The sequence below is a fragment of the Protomyctophum parallelum genome (assembly GCF_964188405.1).
Source record: "Protomyctophum parallelum genome assembly, chromosome: 15".
Lineage (NCBI taxonomy): Eukaryota > Metazoa > Chordata > Actinopteri > Myctophiformes > Myctophidae > Protomyctophum > Protomyctophum parallelum.
In genome coordinates, this window is record NC_139710.1 from 11574656 (window position 1) to 11588396 (window position 13741).

General features: G+C 40.8%; 1 protein-coding gene across 4 annotated transcripts in view; it reads right to left on the reverse strand.

Annotated features, from left to right (window-relative positions):
• The window catches only part of clip1a (CAP-GLY domain containing linker protein 1a), a 32982-nt gene that overhangs the window by 8714 nt on the left and 10527 nt on the right, over window positions 1-13741 (reverse strand). For 2 of the 4 annotated variants that reach the window (XM_083783272.1, XM_083783273.1), the window contains 10 exons: window positions 13127-13187; window positions 9510-9614; window positions 7434-8342; window positions 7075-7191; window positions 6425-6482; window positions 6207-6290; window positions 5841-5997; window positions 4792-4957; window positions 4097-4312; window positions 698-3130 (listed from right to left, as the gene is read on the reverse strand). In XM_083783272.1, coding sequence (XP_083639398.1) covers window positions 698-3130; window positions 4097-4312; window positions 4792-4957; window positions 5841-5997; window positions 6207-6290; window positions 6425-6482; window positions 7075-7191; window positions 7434-8342; window positions 9510-9614; window positions 13127-13187 — 4306 coding nt within the window. The remainder of the gene's footprint in view (window positions 1-697; window positions 3131-4096; window positions 4313-4791; window positions 4958-5840; window positions 5998-6206; window positions 6291-6424; window positions 6483-7074; window positions 7192-7433; window positions 8343-9509; window positions 9615-13126; window positions 13188-13741) is intronic. The other 2 variants (XM_083783274.1, XM_083783275.1) reach the window with 2 other exon arrangements.

Genomic DNA, 13741 nt, shown 5'->3' on the forward strand with positions numbered 1-13741 from the left:
ATGACCTGTAGTAAATTGGCTAAACATGCCAGGCAGTATGGTCCTTTAGTCAAAATCTAAAACTATAATTAAGGGGTAATGTATAATGAGGTGGTCATTAATGGAAAATAAACCAGACAAAATATACAGACATTTGTAACCCTGTGGCCTCAGAACGGATATTTTGGGAAATTGTAGGTAAAGTAATGTGTGTATTTGCACTGTGAATTAATCATATAGCTCTGGAGAATTGATTCATTATTACCCTTCTCCGCTACCTTTTTCCTCTATAATTAGAGTATTTCTCATCAAATTCAGCCAGAGAGCTCCAAAGGTTCCTCATGTGTCTTGCATTTTAAAATGGAAAGAATCCAATAAAAAAATATAAAAGAGAGCTCCAAAGGTTGTGTCAAATAATAATAAAAAATAAGTAGGGTTATATACACATCTATATTTTATAAATGTCAATATTGGAACCTGACTGGAACCTTAGATCACGTTATAAGTCCACAGGGAACAACAATGGCTTGGAGATAGTTTACCAAAAAGCAGTTAGTGAATGGAAGAGAGAAATTAGACATGAAAAAGAAAAGTAGGACAAAGTGTCCTACTTTTCTTTTTCACAAAGCAGCAAGCATGCAGTGAGAAGGCAATACATCTCCAGCCATTCTAAGTCTAACATGTAGGTAAGTGTCAGGGATTGTTATTAGGGGAATACCTCAAGCTGCTTAGAAAGAGCATTTTTGAGTTGGGTCTCAAGCTGTGCGACTTGCTGTGTGGCTTCATCTCTCTCCATTTTCAGAGCATCTCTCTCAGCTTTTAGTTTATCAACACTGATGGAAAGTTCTTGGCTTGTCGTCACATTAGCTGTTGCCTGTTTTTCTATACAGTCTTTATCTTTTTGTAGGGACTTGGCATCATCCTCCAGTTGTTTCTGTGTAGCCTGCAACTTCTCCATCTCCTTAAGAAGCCTTGCACGCTCTTCATCATTACTCTCCTGGATACTGCGGAGAGAAGAAATGTCTTGCTCCATCATGCTTTGTGTAGCTAAAAGAGCATCCTTATCCTTAGCAACACGGGCAATCTCTTGGCCCATGTCTTGAAGCTTAGCTGACGAGCTTTCTTTATCTTCTGCCAACTGATCGTTTTCTTGTGCTTTCTGCTTCAGTTGTGTGGCCAAAGACTCAACATTGACAATTAAAGCTTTATTTTCCTCATCAGCTGTGTTACGGCAAGACGACATGTTGGCATTTTCTTGTGTCAGCATTAACAACCGTTTCTGAAGGTCTTCAATCTCTTTGGTGAGCCCATCATTGCTGGAGGTTACTTTGTTCCGTTCAATGGTTTCACCCTGGAGCTTGCCCTCCAGAAGGTTCTTGGACTCTGACACTGATTCTATCTGACCCTTTAAATCCTGAACCTGCTGAAGTAAACTCTCTCTCTCCTTCTGCAAGGATTCAGCACTTTTGTCAGCTGTTCTCTGATGCGATTGTAGTTGGTCACAATCTCTAGTGAGATTATCTACCTGTTGAACAAGCTCCAAACGAACCTTTTCAGCATCAACTTTCAGTCTGTTATACTCTTCAGAGAGGTTAGCTTTTCCTTTCTCGAGCTTTTCCATGTCAAACTGATGCGTCTGCAATTGCTTTTGTAGGTCTGCCTTGTCTCGTTTTAAAGAACTCCTCTCGGCTTCTATTTCATCTCTTTTAAGTTTGGTTTCCTCTAGCATTGCTAACATACTGGAGTTCTCCTGAGTACGTTCAGAAATTACTTTGGCAGAACTGTCCAATTGGTCCTTCATATTGTGGATATTGCCAACTAGACCATCTTGCTCTTGAGAAAGAACAGTTTTTTCAGACATTGCCTTTGTGTATTGTTCTTCTAATTCTCCCTTCTCCTGTATCAAATGCTCAATCTCCACCTTTTGCTGCTCCAATGAGGATTCTATGGTCATCTTCTGTTTTCGTAGAGCATGTAGAGATTTGTCAGTTTCTGCATTTTGGAGACGAAGTGCTTGCTTCTCTTGCTCAAAAGATGAAGCTCCTTCTGCCATTTTCTGCTTGGATGCTGACAACTGTTCTGTTGTGACCTGAAGCTTTTCTTTTAATTCATCCATCTCCTTAGTAATTTCCTCCTTCTCAGAACAGACCTTTCGTTGGGATGCAAGCAAGTCCTCTTTCTCCTGCATAAGGTGAAGTCTTTCAGAATCAGTAACTTGACTGCTTGTCTTGAACTCTTCCAGCATCTTGGCCAGGCTCGCTTTTGAGGCTTGAAGCTCTTCACAATCACGGACAGACTTCTCTAAATCTTTCTTACAGATATTAAGCTGATTCTGGAGCTCTACATTGATTGTGTGGAGGCTCTCTTTGTCCAAAATGGCTGCACTGATTTTAGTAGACATTTCATTCTTCTCGTTTGTCAGTGATTCTGTTTCAGTCTGAAGCTGTGTATTCTTCATAGTGAGTTCCTCTTTTTCTAGGCTCAAAGATTGAATTTTAGCCTGCAACTCTGCATTCTTACTATCAAGAGCTTTTTTTGCATTTCGGGCAGTGTCTCTCTCCAAAATGACATCATCTCTCTCTGACATCAACTTCAACCTGCTCTGACTGAACTCTTCTTGAAGTCTGTTTCTCTCTTTAGAGATGTTTTCAAAATCTTCAACAAGTTTCTTCTTCTTCGCTTCAAGTTGCTGAATTTCCTGCTGATGCTTCAAGACAATCTCATTTTTCCCTTTGTTTTCCCTTTGAAGTTCCTCAATTTGGGCTTGATGTTCAATTTCTGCATACTTCAGTTGTTGTGTTTCATTCTGTGCTTCCTGAAGAACGTCTTTGAGTTTCTCGAACTCCTTACACAAAGAAATCTTCTTTTCATCCAACTGCTTGTTGTTGGAGAGTAATTCCTCTTTGTCTTTTGAAAGCTTATCTCTTATTATTAGGTGTTCTTCATTCTTGAGTGAAAGCTCCTGGTAAGTAACCTCTAATGCAGATAACTTGACTTGTACATCTGAAACTTGCTTTTCCAGTCCAGCTTTCTGAGCTTTAACATCATTACTTTCCTTAGACATGTGGTCAAGATCTAAAATCTGCTTTTCCAGGTTTTTGGACAACCGTTCAACATCCTGCTTGGAGGAGTCAAGTTCAGCAGAAACACACTGGGAGAGTTGGGGGGAAAAAAGGGAGGGGTATATAAAAGGAAATGGTAAGATGAATCCAAAAATAAACCAAGAAGATATGGGCAAAATAATATGCAAATGGCAAGGTTAAGCTGGAAAAGCATAAAAAAACCAAAGCAGCCAAAACCACACCTGAAACCACCCTGAACTATGCAATGTTGCATTGCAGTTTCACCTCACCACTGCAATAAATCTAAATTCCATCACCAGCATTCCTTCGTGCTGTAAAGCCAGCCAGCTTAATGTAAAACAATGCATTTTATCCCGTCTTACGTAGGATTCCAGCGAGCTCCAGCGCAGAAAGAACGAGCACTCAACAGACAGATTTAGTCAGATTCTCCTCACAATGGAATGAAAGGATTAATGTTCAGTGAAGTTGCCCTTTAAAGGGCAATGGGTCATTTCTATCCACTACAGTCTAGTGACTAGACAACATTTCTACTTGAGCATAAAATAAATAATACTTAAGTCCATCAAAGTGAACTTTCCAAAACAGACTTCTTAAGCATAATGGTAATTTAACGGTAAAATCTAGAGACTGAATCAAATCAGCATTCTGTCATTTCTCATTTCCTTATTTCAATCTAACTTGAGCAAACCTGGTGGGCTACGAACGCTTTAGGGATTTCCAAATGGACCCTAAAAACTAATCTGATACCTTTGAACACCTCATCTCATTTTTTATATCACTGCCTAATTAGCCCTTCACTAAGTCCCTCCCCAACGCATCCTTGTCCAATAGGCACGTTACCAGTGAAGAAATCTTGACCTGCATAGTAACCGTTGCTAAACTATTTGGATTGGCATTGGACAATCGCTTTTTGGGGTGGGATTTAGTGAAGGGCTAATTGTCATCTCCAACATTAACACACCAAAACAACCATTTCTAGGTACTCTGAAACATGGCAAACTAAAAACCCCAACTCTGTGGTTCCAGGTACTCACCTGGACCTGTTCCTTATACGATTGCAGCTCAGATACCAACTTCTCTAGCTCCTGGGTTCTCTCCTTAGAGGAGCTGAGCTCCAGCTTCAATTTGTCAGACTGAACCCGCAGTTCCTCAACTTCCTTCACATGGAGCTCAGAAGCCTGAGAGATGGCCTTCTCCCGTGAGGCCTTCAGATCTTTAACCACGGTCTCACCTTGTTGCAAATCTTTCTCCTAGACAATAGAAAAGAAAAATACAAAACATAATGAGCAATAACATACTGTAGTTGTTTGGATGGGACCAGGCACGGCTTCAGGATGAAATGACTGAGGGGGGCAGTTGAAAATGACAAGAATTTGCAACTGATGGTACCAGGACCCTCTGGCACGGGCCTGGATGGGACAGAGTGCAGTTAAGGTGCTTAAGCGTGTTGAAAACAGGATATGTATATATCTGTACACAGTCTTTTGCCTTTCATAGTCAAGTGTACTCAAAGCCTACAAACCCCAGCATTTCCCATGGACAGGTCACAAGGACCTCCATGGCAGATGTCTGCTATGCTGTATGTCTGCATGGACCCTGCAGATGTCAGTTGCCCCAGGTTGAAAATAATCTGAAACGGCATGTGTGCTTACCCTGGGTTCACCCCATGTTGAAAATGCAACTGCCTAGTATCTACTGTTCTACCACAGCTAACTGTCTCAAAACTCACAAAGTTAACAATCTTCTCTTGGAGGGTGCTTATTTGAGATTCATAGTCATCTCTGGTCTCTTTCAGTTCCTGGTGTTTGCGGGACACTTCCTGTTGGTGTTGCTCGGACAAGTGTGCCACCTGTTCCTTTTCTTCTGCAAGTTGGCTCTGTAACTCCTCCAGTCTCCTGTATGATTGGAGAAAGAACAAGTGTAAGTCCAACAGTTAATTGAACTAATCAATTTGATTATAAAAGTAATACATAAATTGCCAATGTATAAACTCACAATGCGTTGTGGTGATGCATCACCTTTTGAGCTTGTAGATTGATTATTGTCGCCATTTTTGTACAAAAACGTATGTCAATGTATAAAATAGGGTACTTATTCAGACTAACGGTTTAGTTTTTTTGTGTTAAAGGACCACTTCACCACTTTTCAACCTATCTTCATATAATAGGTCCTCACTAATAATCATGAGAAAAATAAATGGCACGGTCTGTGTCTCATAGGAGGGCTGTGGGCAGTTCAGAAACCGTCTTCCAGTGACATCATCTATGGGGAATCCAAGCTAATAGAAACTGCAGGCTTTTAGTCCTGAAAAGTTGCAATGCGAAAATGGAAGCCATCGTTCTCACGACAATGAAAATCTTAACATTTTTGTAAAAAAATCTTGTTTAAAAAAAAATCTGCCTATTGATGATGTCACTGGAAGACACTTTCTAAATTGCCCACATCCCTCCTATTAGACACAGACTGAGTAGAAAAAGATTGTGCCATTGTATCATGATTATTAGTGAGGACCTAGTATATGAAGATGAAGATAGGTTGAAAAGTGGTGAAGTAGTCCTTTAACTCGCTGATATATACTTGAAAATAATCCACCCAAAATAAATGTTGAGGCCAGGCCACTGCAGAGGATAATAATGTGATAATTCCAGCAAGAGATGAGTATTGATTACACAGATCAGTAATGAATTCGCAACTTCTCCAGTTCTTCCAGTCTTTTGCAACTTTCACATTCATCAGCAACAAATTGGTCAAACATACAGCCTCAAAAACCACATTTACCTTTCTTTCTGCACTAGGTCTTCATTCATTTTGGTAAGCTGTACTGAACTATTGCCAGATGACTTCACCATGCCTGAAATATCACTTTCCAGCTTGGCCTTGTCCTTCGTTAGCTGATCAAGTTTCTCATCTCCAGTTTTTTGTTTCCTCTCCAAACCTAAGTAAAGATATCATATGATATTAAAGTTATGGTCATCAGGAGTATTATAAAAACTGCCTACCAGCTTTGGGGTGGCATGCTTACTATCATTCTTCTTCTAAGTAATGTTACGATTGTGTTTGCTTATTTGTGATATATTTGTAAAACAAATTAAGATTATATAAACAATAATTGATCATAATCGTGATGGTAACCCTTTCTCTGACCTGTAATTTGGCTTTTTAGATTCTCTGATTCAGTGGAAAGGGATGTGCAATGCTCTTCCTTTTTACTGAGCTCGTCAAGCAGTTCTGGAAAATAAAGTGGGGGAAATGGCTGTTGTTCAACTCCAGGCATGTCATTATACAGAATCATACAGCAGAACTTATGATCCTAAAATCATTAAGACCTTCATCTGACTGGCAGAACAAATTGTGTCATTTACCTTGCATAGATTGTACTGCTTTAGTCTGCTCTTCTGTGCTTTCAGCCAACTTTTCTTTCTATGAAAAAGTTTTAATATCAGCTTCATGTAAATTCATGAAATGCGCCATGCTAGGTGTGAATGCGATTACTGTAATGATGAGATAATGCCCCTGTAATTCCCTCATCTTGAGGTCCCAAACAAAGTTAGATTAAGAAAGTTCATTCATTCAGTTTATTTTTTATTTTTTTATATATATATATTTTTTTTGTCCCACAATTTTGTACCCAATTTTTCACCCCTGTGTCAATCATCTAATGTGATCCTGGGCTCTACACACTCTCCACCAACCTAGTCCCCATATATGGGGGACAAGGGGAGAGCAACGGAGTGTCCAAGTTGTCCTTTACACCTGCCAGGGGGGAGTTTCCCTGGTTGGACGTAGCGCGTGGAAGGAACACGTTATTCCAACCAGTTCCTTTCCCCTCCATCAGGCGCCCCGGCTGGCCAGGGGGAGGCAGTTTAGTGACCAGGATTACCGCATGTTTTTTGTGAGGGTAGCTACCCTAGGGGCCACTAAAGTGGAGTTTTAAAGCAGAATTACATGCTTGAGCTATCTTCTGTGGGCGACAGTGTCATATGACCAAGTATAAATCAGCATCAAGGCTCACCAGGGTCCCCACATCCTGCTGCAGAGTGTCCTTGTCCTGTTGTACAGTGGACAGTCTCTGCTGTAAGGACATCAGCTCCTGCTGTCTGCTGTCCAGCATGGAGCTCAACTCAATGACCTACAACACATGTCAGATGAATAATAACACCAGTGAGAATAAAATATAAGAAGCAAGCAAAAAGAGAGAAACTTCCATTATTTTCATCGTCGCCCCAATTTAGGTTTCAGCCCAACAGCGACGATATATACAGTAGCTAAAATGACAGATGTTTCCCCAGTTTTAATGGTTTAATACAACAACATGAAATTGCAGTGGAATTTGACAGAATTTTGAACAGCAAAGGAGGCAAAGGAACCTACCTTGAGACCCTGTGAGCTTGCCAGGGTTTGGGCCTCCTCAAACTGGGTGTTCAAGGTCTGGAGTTCCTGGTTACCTTCAGCCTCATTGGAGCGCATGGTCTCAATTGCTGCCATCTGTTCTTTGGTTTCTCTCATCCTGTCCTGCGCCTCTTGGGCCAACTGTGCCTCTCTCTCCTCCAGCTCCTTTATCTGTTGTTCAGCAGCATGCAGTTTACCGAGCACATCCTCCATCTCAACAAGATGTTGTTCCTCAGCAGTATCGATGCTGGACCGCACAGACTCCTCCAGTCGCTCCTTCTCTTCGGTCAACAGCATCATCTTTGCTTTCAGAGCCTCCATCTCCTGAGCCCAAGCTCTGGTGGCAGCCTCATGTCTGCATCCAGCATTTTCTAAAGCCAACTTGTGCTCCACCTTCAACCTCTCTATGGCGCTCTTGGTCTCCACTAACTCCGCTGTCTGGTCACCAGCCCCTTTGCTGAAGGACACCTTTAACTCTTCCATGGTTTGCTGGTGAGAGGCAACGGTTGACTCAAGCTTGCTACGCCACAGTTCAATGACATCTGCATTCTCTTTCTCTGCCTGACTCAGGCGCATCCGTAGCTGCTCGTTGTCACCAGACAGCTTAACGAAAGAGGCCTGAAGCTGGGCGAGCGCCTCACTGTGGGTCTTTTCTTGAGATTCCAGCTTCTCCTTGTATTTCACCTGTTCCTCTTGCTGCGTGGCTTCCTGGGAGGCCAGTTGAGCCCTCAGTGAGCTCATCTCTTCTAGGAGAGGTGAAAGAGTAGAGTCGGAACCCTCAGAGCCATGCTGGGACTCTAGTCGGAACCGCAGATCAGCTACCTCTCGGGTTCGCAGCGAGAGGTCCTTCTCCAACTCCATGATACGGGATCTTTCTGAAACAGTGGCCACCTGCAGGGTGGATAAATCATTACCAATGACAAATAACACAAAGGACAATCTCACACATGGAGCCGCTTACTTTTACAACATGATTCCTTAGTAAAGCTTAATAAAAGCCACTATGAATAAATGGACATTTTCAGATGATCCATAATGGAAATCACTCAATATCAGACATAAAACATTCATAGGTCAAGAAAGAAAAGCAGTCAAACTTGGCCCAACTCCAATAATGACTGATTCAATTCAGTTTACAAGGCGGACACATGCTTACTTTGGATAGACAAGAAAACATTATACTGACCTCTTCTGGGTATAGAGGGTATGGTCAAAACTATAAAAATTGACTTCTGTGAATTATTTCCACAACTGATATAAACAGTTGTAAGTCAAGTGTAGGGCATAATAATGGGATTTAATTTGAATTTAAAGGAAATATTAATGTTATTTCTGATATACACACACACACACACACACACACACACACACACACACACACAACAGGAACATTTTAATGTTGTTCAGATTGTTTAAATAAATATACAAATGTGTAACTATGACCTTCAACCTATGACCTTCAACCTCATAACCAAGATTTTAGAATTATATAACTATGCATATCCCTCTGTGGCTGTGATACCCCAGGTGCATGTTAAAGACTTGCAAGAGGTGGGGACATGTCACCCAAAAAGCAAAGACAAGAGGTGGGGAACCCCCAAAAAGCAAAGACAAGAGGTGGGGACATGTCCCCCAAAAAGCAAAGACAGGAGGTGGAGCAGGGAGGGTACAGGGAAGGAGAACAGGAAACAAGTAGTTGGGCTGCTAGGCAGAGGTTCATCTGATGAAACAGAGATACAGCACCATTTACCAGTAAAGGCAAAAACAGATATGAACATTGACTCAGCCAAGTCTTTCAAGTTAAAGAAATAACTATTGTATATGTTTGTTAAGTAAAAATAAACCAAATGTCAATCAATTTCTTCTATTATGTGATTTTTTGTGGTGTTTTCCTTCTTTTTTTTTTACATTTAGCTTTCTAACCACAAGCCCACCTGAGGCCCTGACACTCCTCAGCAACGACTTGTGTTCACTTGTTCATCATTGTTCTAACATTGTTCCCGGTCCCCTCATTTCTCTTTCCATGAAAGCAGTGAGCGGCAGAGCGGAAGCCATTACCCTAGTGTCTTCTAACTCTCTTTGGAGTTTCTCAGCTTTGGTCTTTTCAAAGAGCAGGCTCTGTTCAAGCTCCTTAATGTGGGCATGCTCCAGTTTGGTCTGCGTCTGTTAGTAGACAAGGGGAGAGGAAGAGAACACACCAGTGCCACCATCACATGCCAGCCCAATGCAGACAGAAAGGCCAGGGGGATAGAGTGGAGTGATTAGAATGTTGGTGTGTGTTTGTAGGATGGGGAGAGACAAGCGATGTGGAAGGGAGGTGACGTGAGGGTGAAAGGGTACCCCATGCAGAACATTCAGGTGGGGCCTTGAACAATGGTACACAGAGACTATTCCAAGGAGTGGATGGATGGAACGTTATATAACAAGCAGCAAAAGAGAACGTCACATGTTATGGATATGCGTATGGGATGCAGTTTATAATCATGCAACCTGGTGAAGAAAGCAAAGAGTTCACCGTTATGAATTACACATTTGAGAAATAAATTAGAAAATAAAACTGACTTCACCATGAAGGCCTACATTAAGAGAAAGCTGAAATGGTTATGCTCCACATACACTATTTTACTTAAGTTTCCAACATAACTATGCATTCTTGTAGACATACTGTGAGTGGGGAATTTACATGCTTGACATGTGTTTATAATATTAAGCTAAAAAGCTTGTCAGGGTATCATAACCAATGTGGCTTTCTCTCTTATGTGATAAGGCCAAATTAAGTAAACAACATTGACACAAAGATTAACACTTAAGAGTAGGGATTTGCTATGGGATTTGTTTTTCGTATTACTTGAATTTTGAGGGGCGCTAGCCCCTCCTATATACAGGTTTGTTTGTTTTTAGTTCAATGTTTTTTTTTTAAAATGCCATTGACAATGAAGGGAAAATTATATCAATCATATTGTCCCTCAAGTCATATAGTCTTTATTGGTAATGGCATTTAATGTTTGTGTTGGCACCGTTTGTTTTACATCACCTAATCAACATGAGTTAGACTTTAATATATTAGCGCCCCTCACTTCACACGGGTGTGATTTTTTATATTCTCTCTCTACTCTCATCTGTAGACTGTACCTATCCTGTTTCATGCTTATTACTATTATTGCTGATACAATCAGGGGCTCAGTCTATCAATCAATCAAAGTTCCCTATTCACACCCTAAAACTGTATGGTGAAGTATATGCATTTCAACGATACCATTTCATGATCAATTTAGTGTTATATGTTACTATTGTAAGTTCAGTAAATTCAGTTAACTTTTAGTTTCTTCACAAGAGGTTGAATACCACTGAGTTTCAGCATTATATTAAATCATTTCAGTGCAAATGGCCTGTTCCGAAAAAACATTAAGTATAATCTTACATGCCAACACTGAAAGTCACCTGGGGACATTTTACAATACCTTTCTGACAGCAAAGTCTCATACACATCCACCCACTCAGAGTATGTTAATTCAGACTCAAAGACAACTAAATCAAATGTGACTTTTATCATTTCAATCGCAATTTTAAAACTGTATATTTGTCCTTACAAAAGGGCATAGGATGACGGGCAAAGTTGAAGTCCAAAGTGCCCTCCAACCAAAAAACCCCCAAAACAGCTTTAAACTATAAAACCCAGCAAAACCCTTCATTTAAGTAAGTGAAGATGTGCTGCCCAGTTCCCATAATGCTTTAGCAACTTGTTCAATGCTGCCACCTATTGCCATAGGTTATATTGCAAACATAGCCAATGAATCAAACCACCTATAAGTTATTACCAGCTCAGTGGCCTTGTGGTTAGAGTGTCCGCCCTGAAACTGGGAGGTCAGGGTTTGATCCCCGCCCACATCATACCTAAAAACTGTAAAAATGGAACCCAATGCCTCCCTGCTTGGCACTCCTCATGAATGGTTGGATTGTGGGGTTAGATCAACTGCATATGATAATGTGGAGAACAAATTTCACATACGTGACAAATAGTAGGACTTGAACCTTTTTAACCATTATAAAATGATCTGTAGCGGTGCTCACCCCGCTGACAAATGGTTACAATATAACTCTTGGCAACGGTATTGCAATGCTAGCTCAGTTGTGTCACTCTACCAAGAGCAGCAAAGTAGTATTGGCAACGCCATCTTTATTGGAATTAACGGATTTGCTCAGTGCTAAATGCTTTTTTTTTTGTGTATTGCCTTTTGGGTGGAGGTGCACAGGACTCTGCAGATGTTTTCCAATAAGACCTTTGTGAATAATCAATAGATTCAGCTCTACAGTTGTGTCAATATCAAGAATGCACTTATGCAGTAGTACTGAAGGACCTTAGCACTACAATAACAATAACACCCAACAAAATGTGTCCCCCATACTGTGTCTATGGGTGCAGCTTCAGGCTGGAATTCAATATGGAATGACAAAGAGTTTTAGCTCTTTTTGCTTTGGGTGTGAACTATTGATTAATGATGCATACACTGTCCCGTAAAATAGGAAGTGCATGAATTCTTAAATTGAGTGCCATTTCCCTTTACTTGCATATGGGGAGTTTGAATTGTGGCCAGTGACTGGGCAGTGAAATGGCAGGGGAGCATCTCCAGTGGTTCCATGCTTAGCACTGGGCCAACATGAAGGACAAGAGGAGGGGGGGGGGGGGATAAATCACATCAATGAATACAGAGGCACTGCGGGTTATAACACATTAGTACACCTTCAGCAGCTTGAAATCCACATAAAACAATAAGCAAAGTAGAGGCTTGGACGGGTCTCCTTGTTCCAGTTTTTTGTATGAATTTTAAGCTGCATGCATGTATTTAATAAACATGTAGACATTGGTAAGTATAAAACGGTTTGTTAGTATAGAAAGGAAGATAAAGGGGTATTCTAACCCTGTTGTATTCATTTCTAAAGATCTATTTTGAGGAGAGACGCCTTCAAGGATGATCACCTGACTGGTGTTGCACTGTGGAATAATAACAAATCTTTTGATCAGAATCAATACAGATATGAGTCCAATTTTCTGTCTCGCAAACTTAAGATAGGGACATGAATCATCTGACATTTATCAAAACAAAGGCTGTGTTACGACAGCCGCTGCCAGTGAAACAACTGTCCATAAAAGCTATGACCCGACTCTTGACGTTTTCAGATGCTGGAGAACATGAGGTTTTGCAACCTCATGAATATATGAAGGACACCAGCTGTGGATATTACGTTTTGGTACAGCAGAGCCCTGCAAGGAATGGCATTGATGACATGGTCATCAATACCATCCTTTCAATAACATGGATTAAATGAGGTTTCAGACAAGTCATTCATGGAGGACGAATGCAGAATTCATTCATCCATGCAAACAAGTTGATCGAGACTGGTTATCTATTGCTAACAAGAACTGCAGATAATGTAAATACTCAGTCATTGCCATAATTAACTGGCTCCGACAAGAATGGCAGTCAATTGCATCTTAAATCACAATTAACAGCCACCTGGAGAGACAACCAAGATTGATCTTAATTTGTCAAATAAGTCTGCATTAAAGGCATCTTCTCAATCACTCATGTCAAGGATAAAAAGGCAATCCTGACTGAGATCCATTGCAGTATTTCACATGTGAAAATATGTTACTGCCTGATGTATGTACTTACCTCCAGATCTCCTTTGGTTATGCAAGCTTCTTCCACACGGAATTGGAGGTCCTCCACCTTCCTGTTAAAGATCAACAAATCCCTTACATTTGAACACATTGGAAGAAACTGTTGTTTCTAAAATGCAATAGTAATAATAAATAGGGCATATGGTTGAGCTAATACAGTCGAGACCAGGGTTTCTTTCTGCTAGGCATTTTATTAGCTGGCCAACGTGACCGCAAAATAATCTCCGGCTAAATGTTACATTAATTGACCATAATGTAATACACGTAACGTGCGTGTTCGCAAAAACATGCATGTGCAGTAACCCACCCAACTGATCGCTATATCTCCTTACTGTACTGCAGTGATCTTGACACTTTGTTTACAGATGCTGTGCTGTTCTTGTTTATCCACAATTTCTGACAGCATACAGTATCTACTCCATCATGCAGTGGTGTCACTTGCCAAAATATAGTGAGGACACGAGAGATCTGCTCTTGGTATGCAACACTGTCGAACTACAGTAGGCCTGCCCTATAGGCTGAGCAGTGAGAATGTTTGGGGCTTTGCATTTCTTTAAACCTTAATATGTAGTACCCTAAATCATTTGCATTTTTGTTTGTTTTGTTA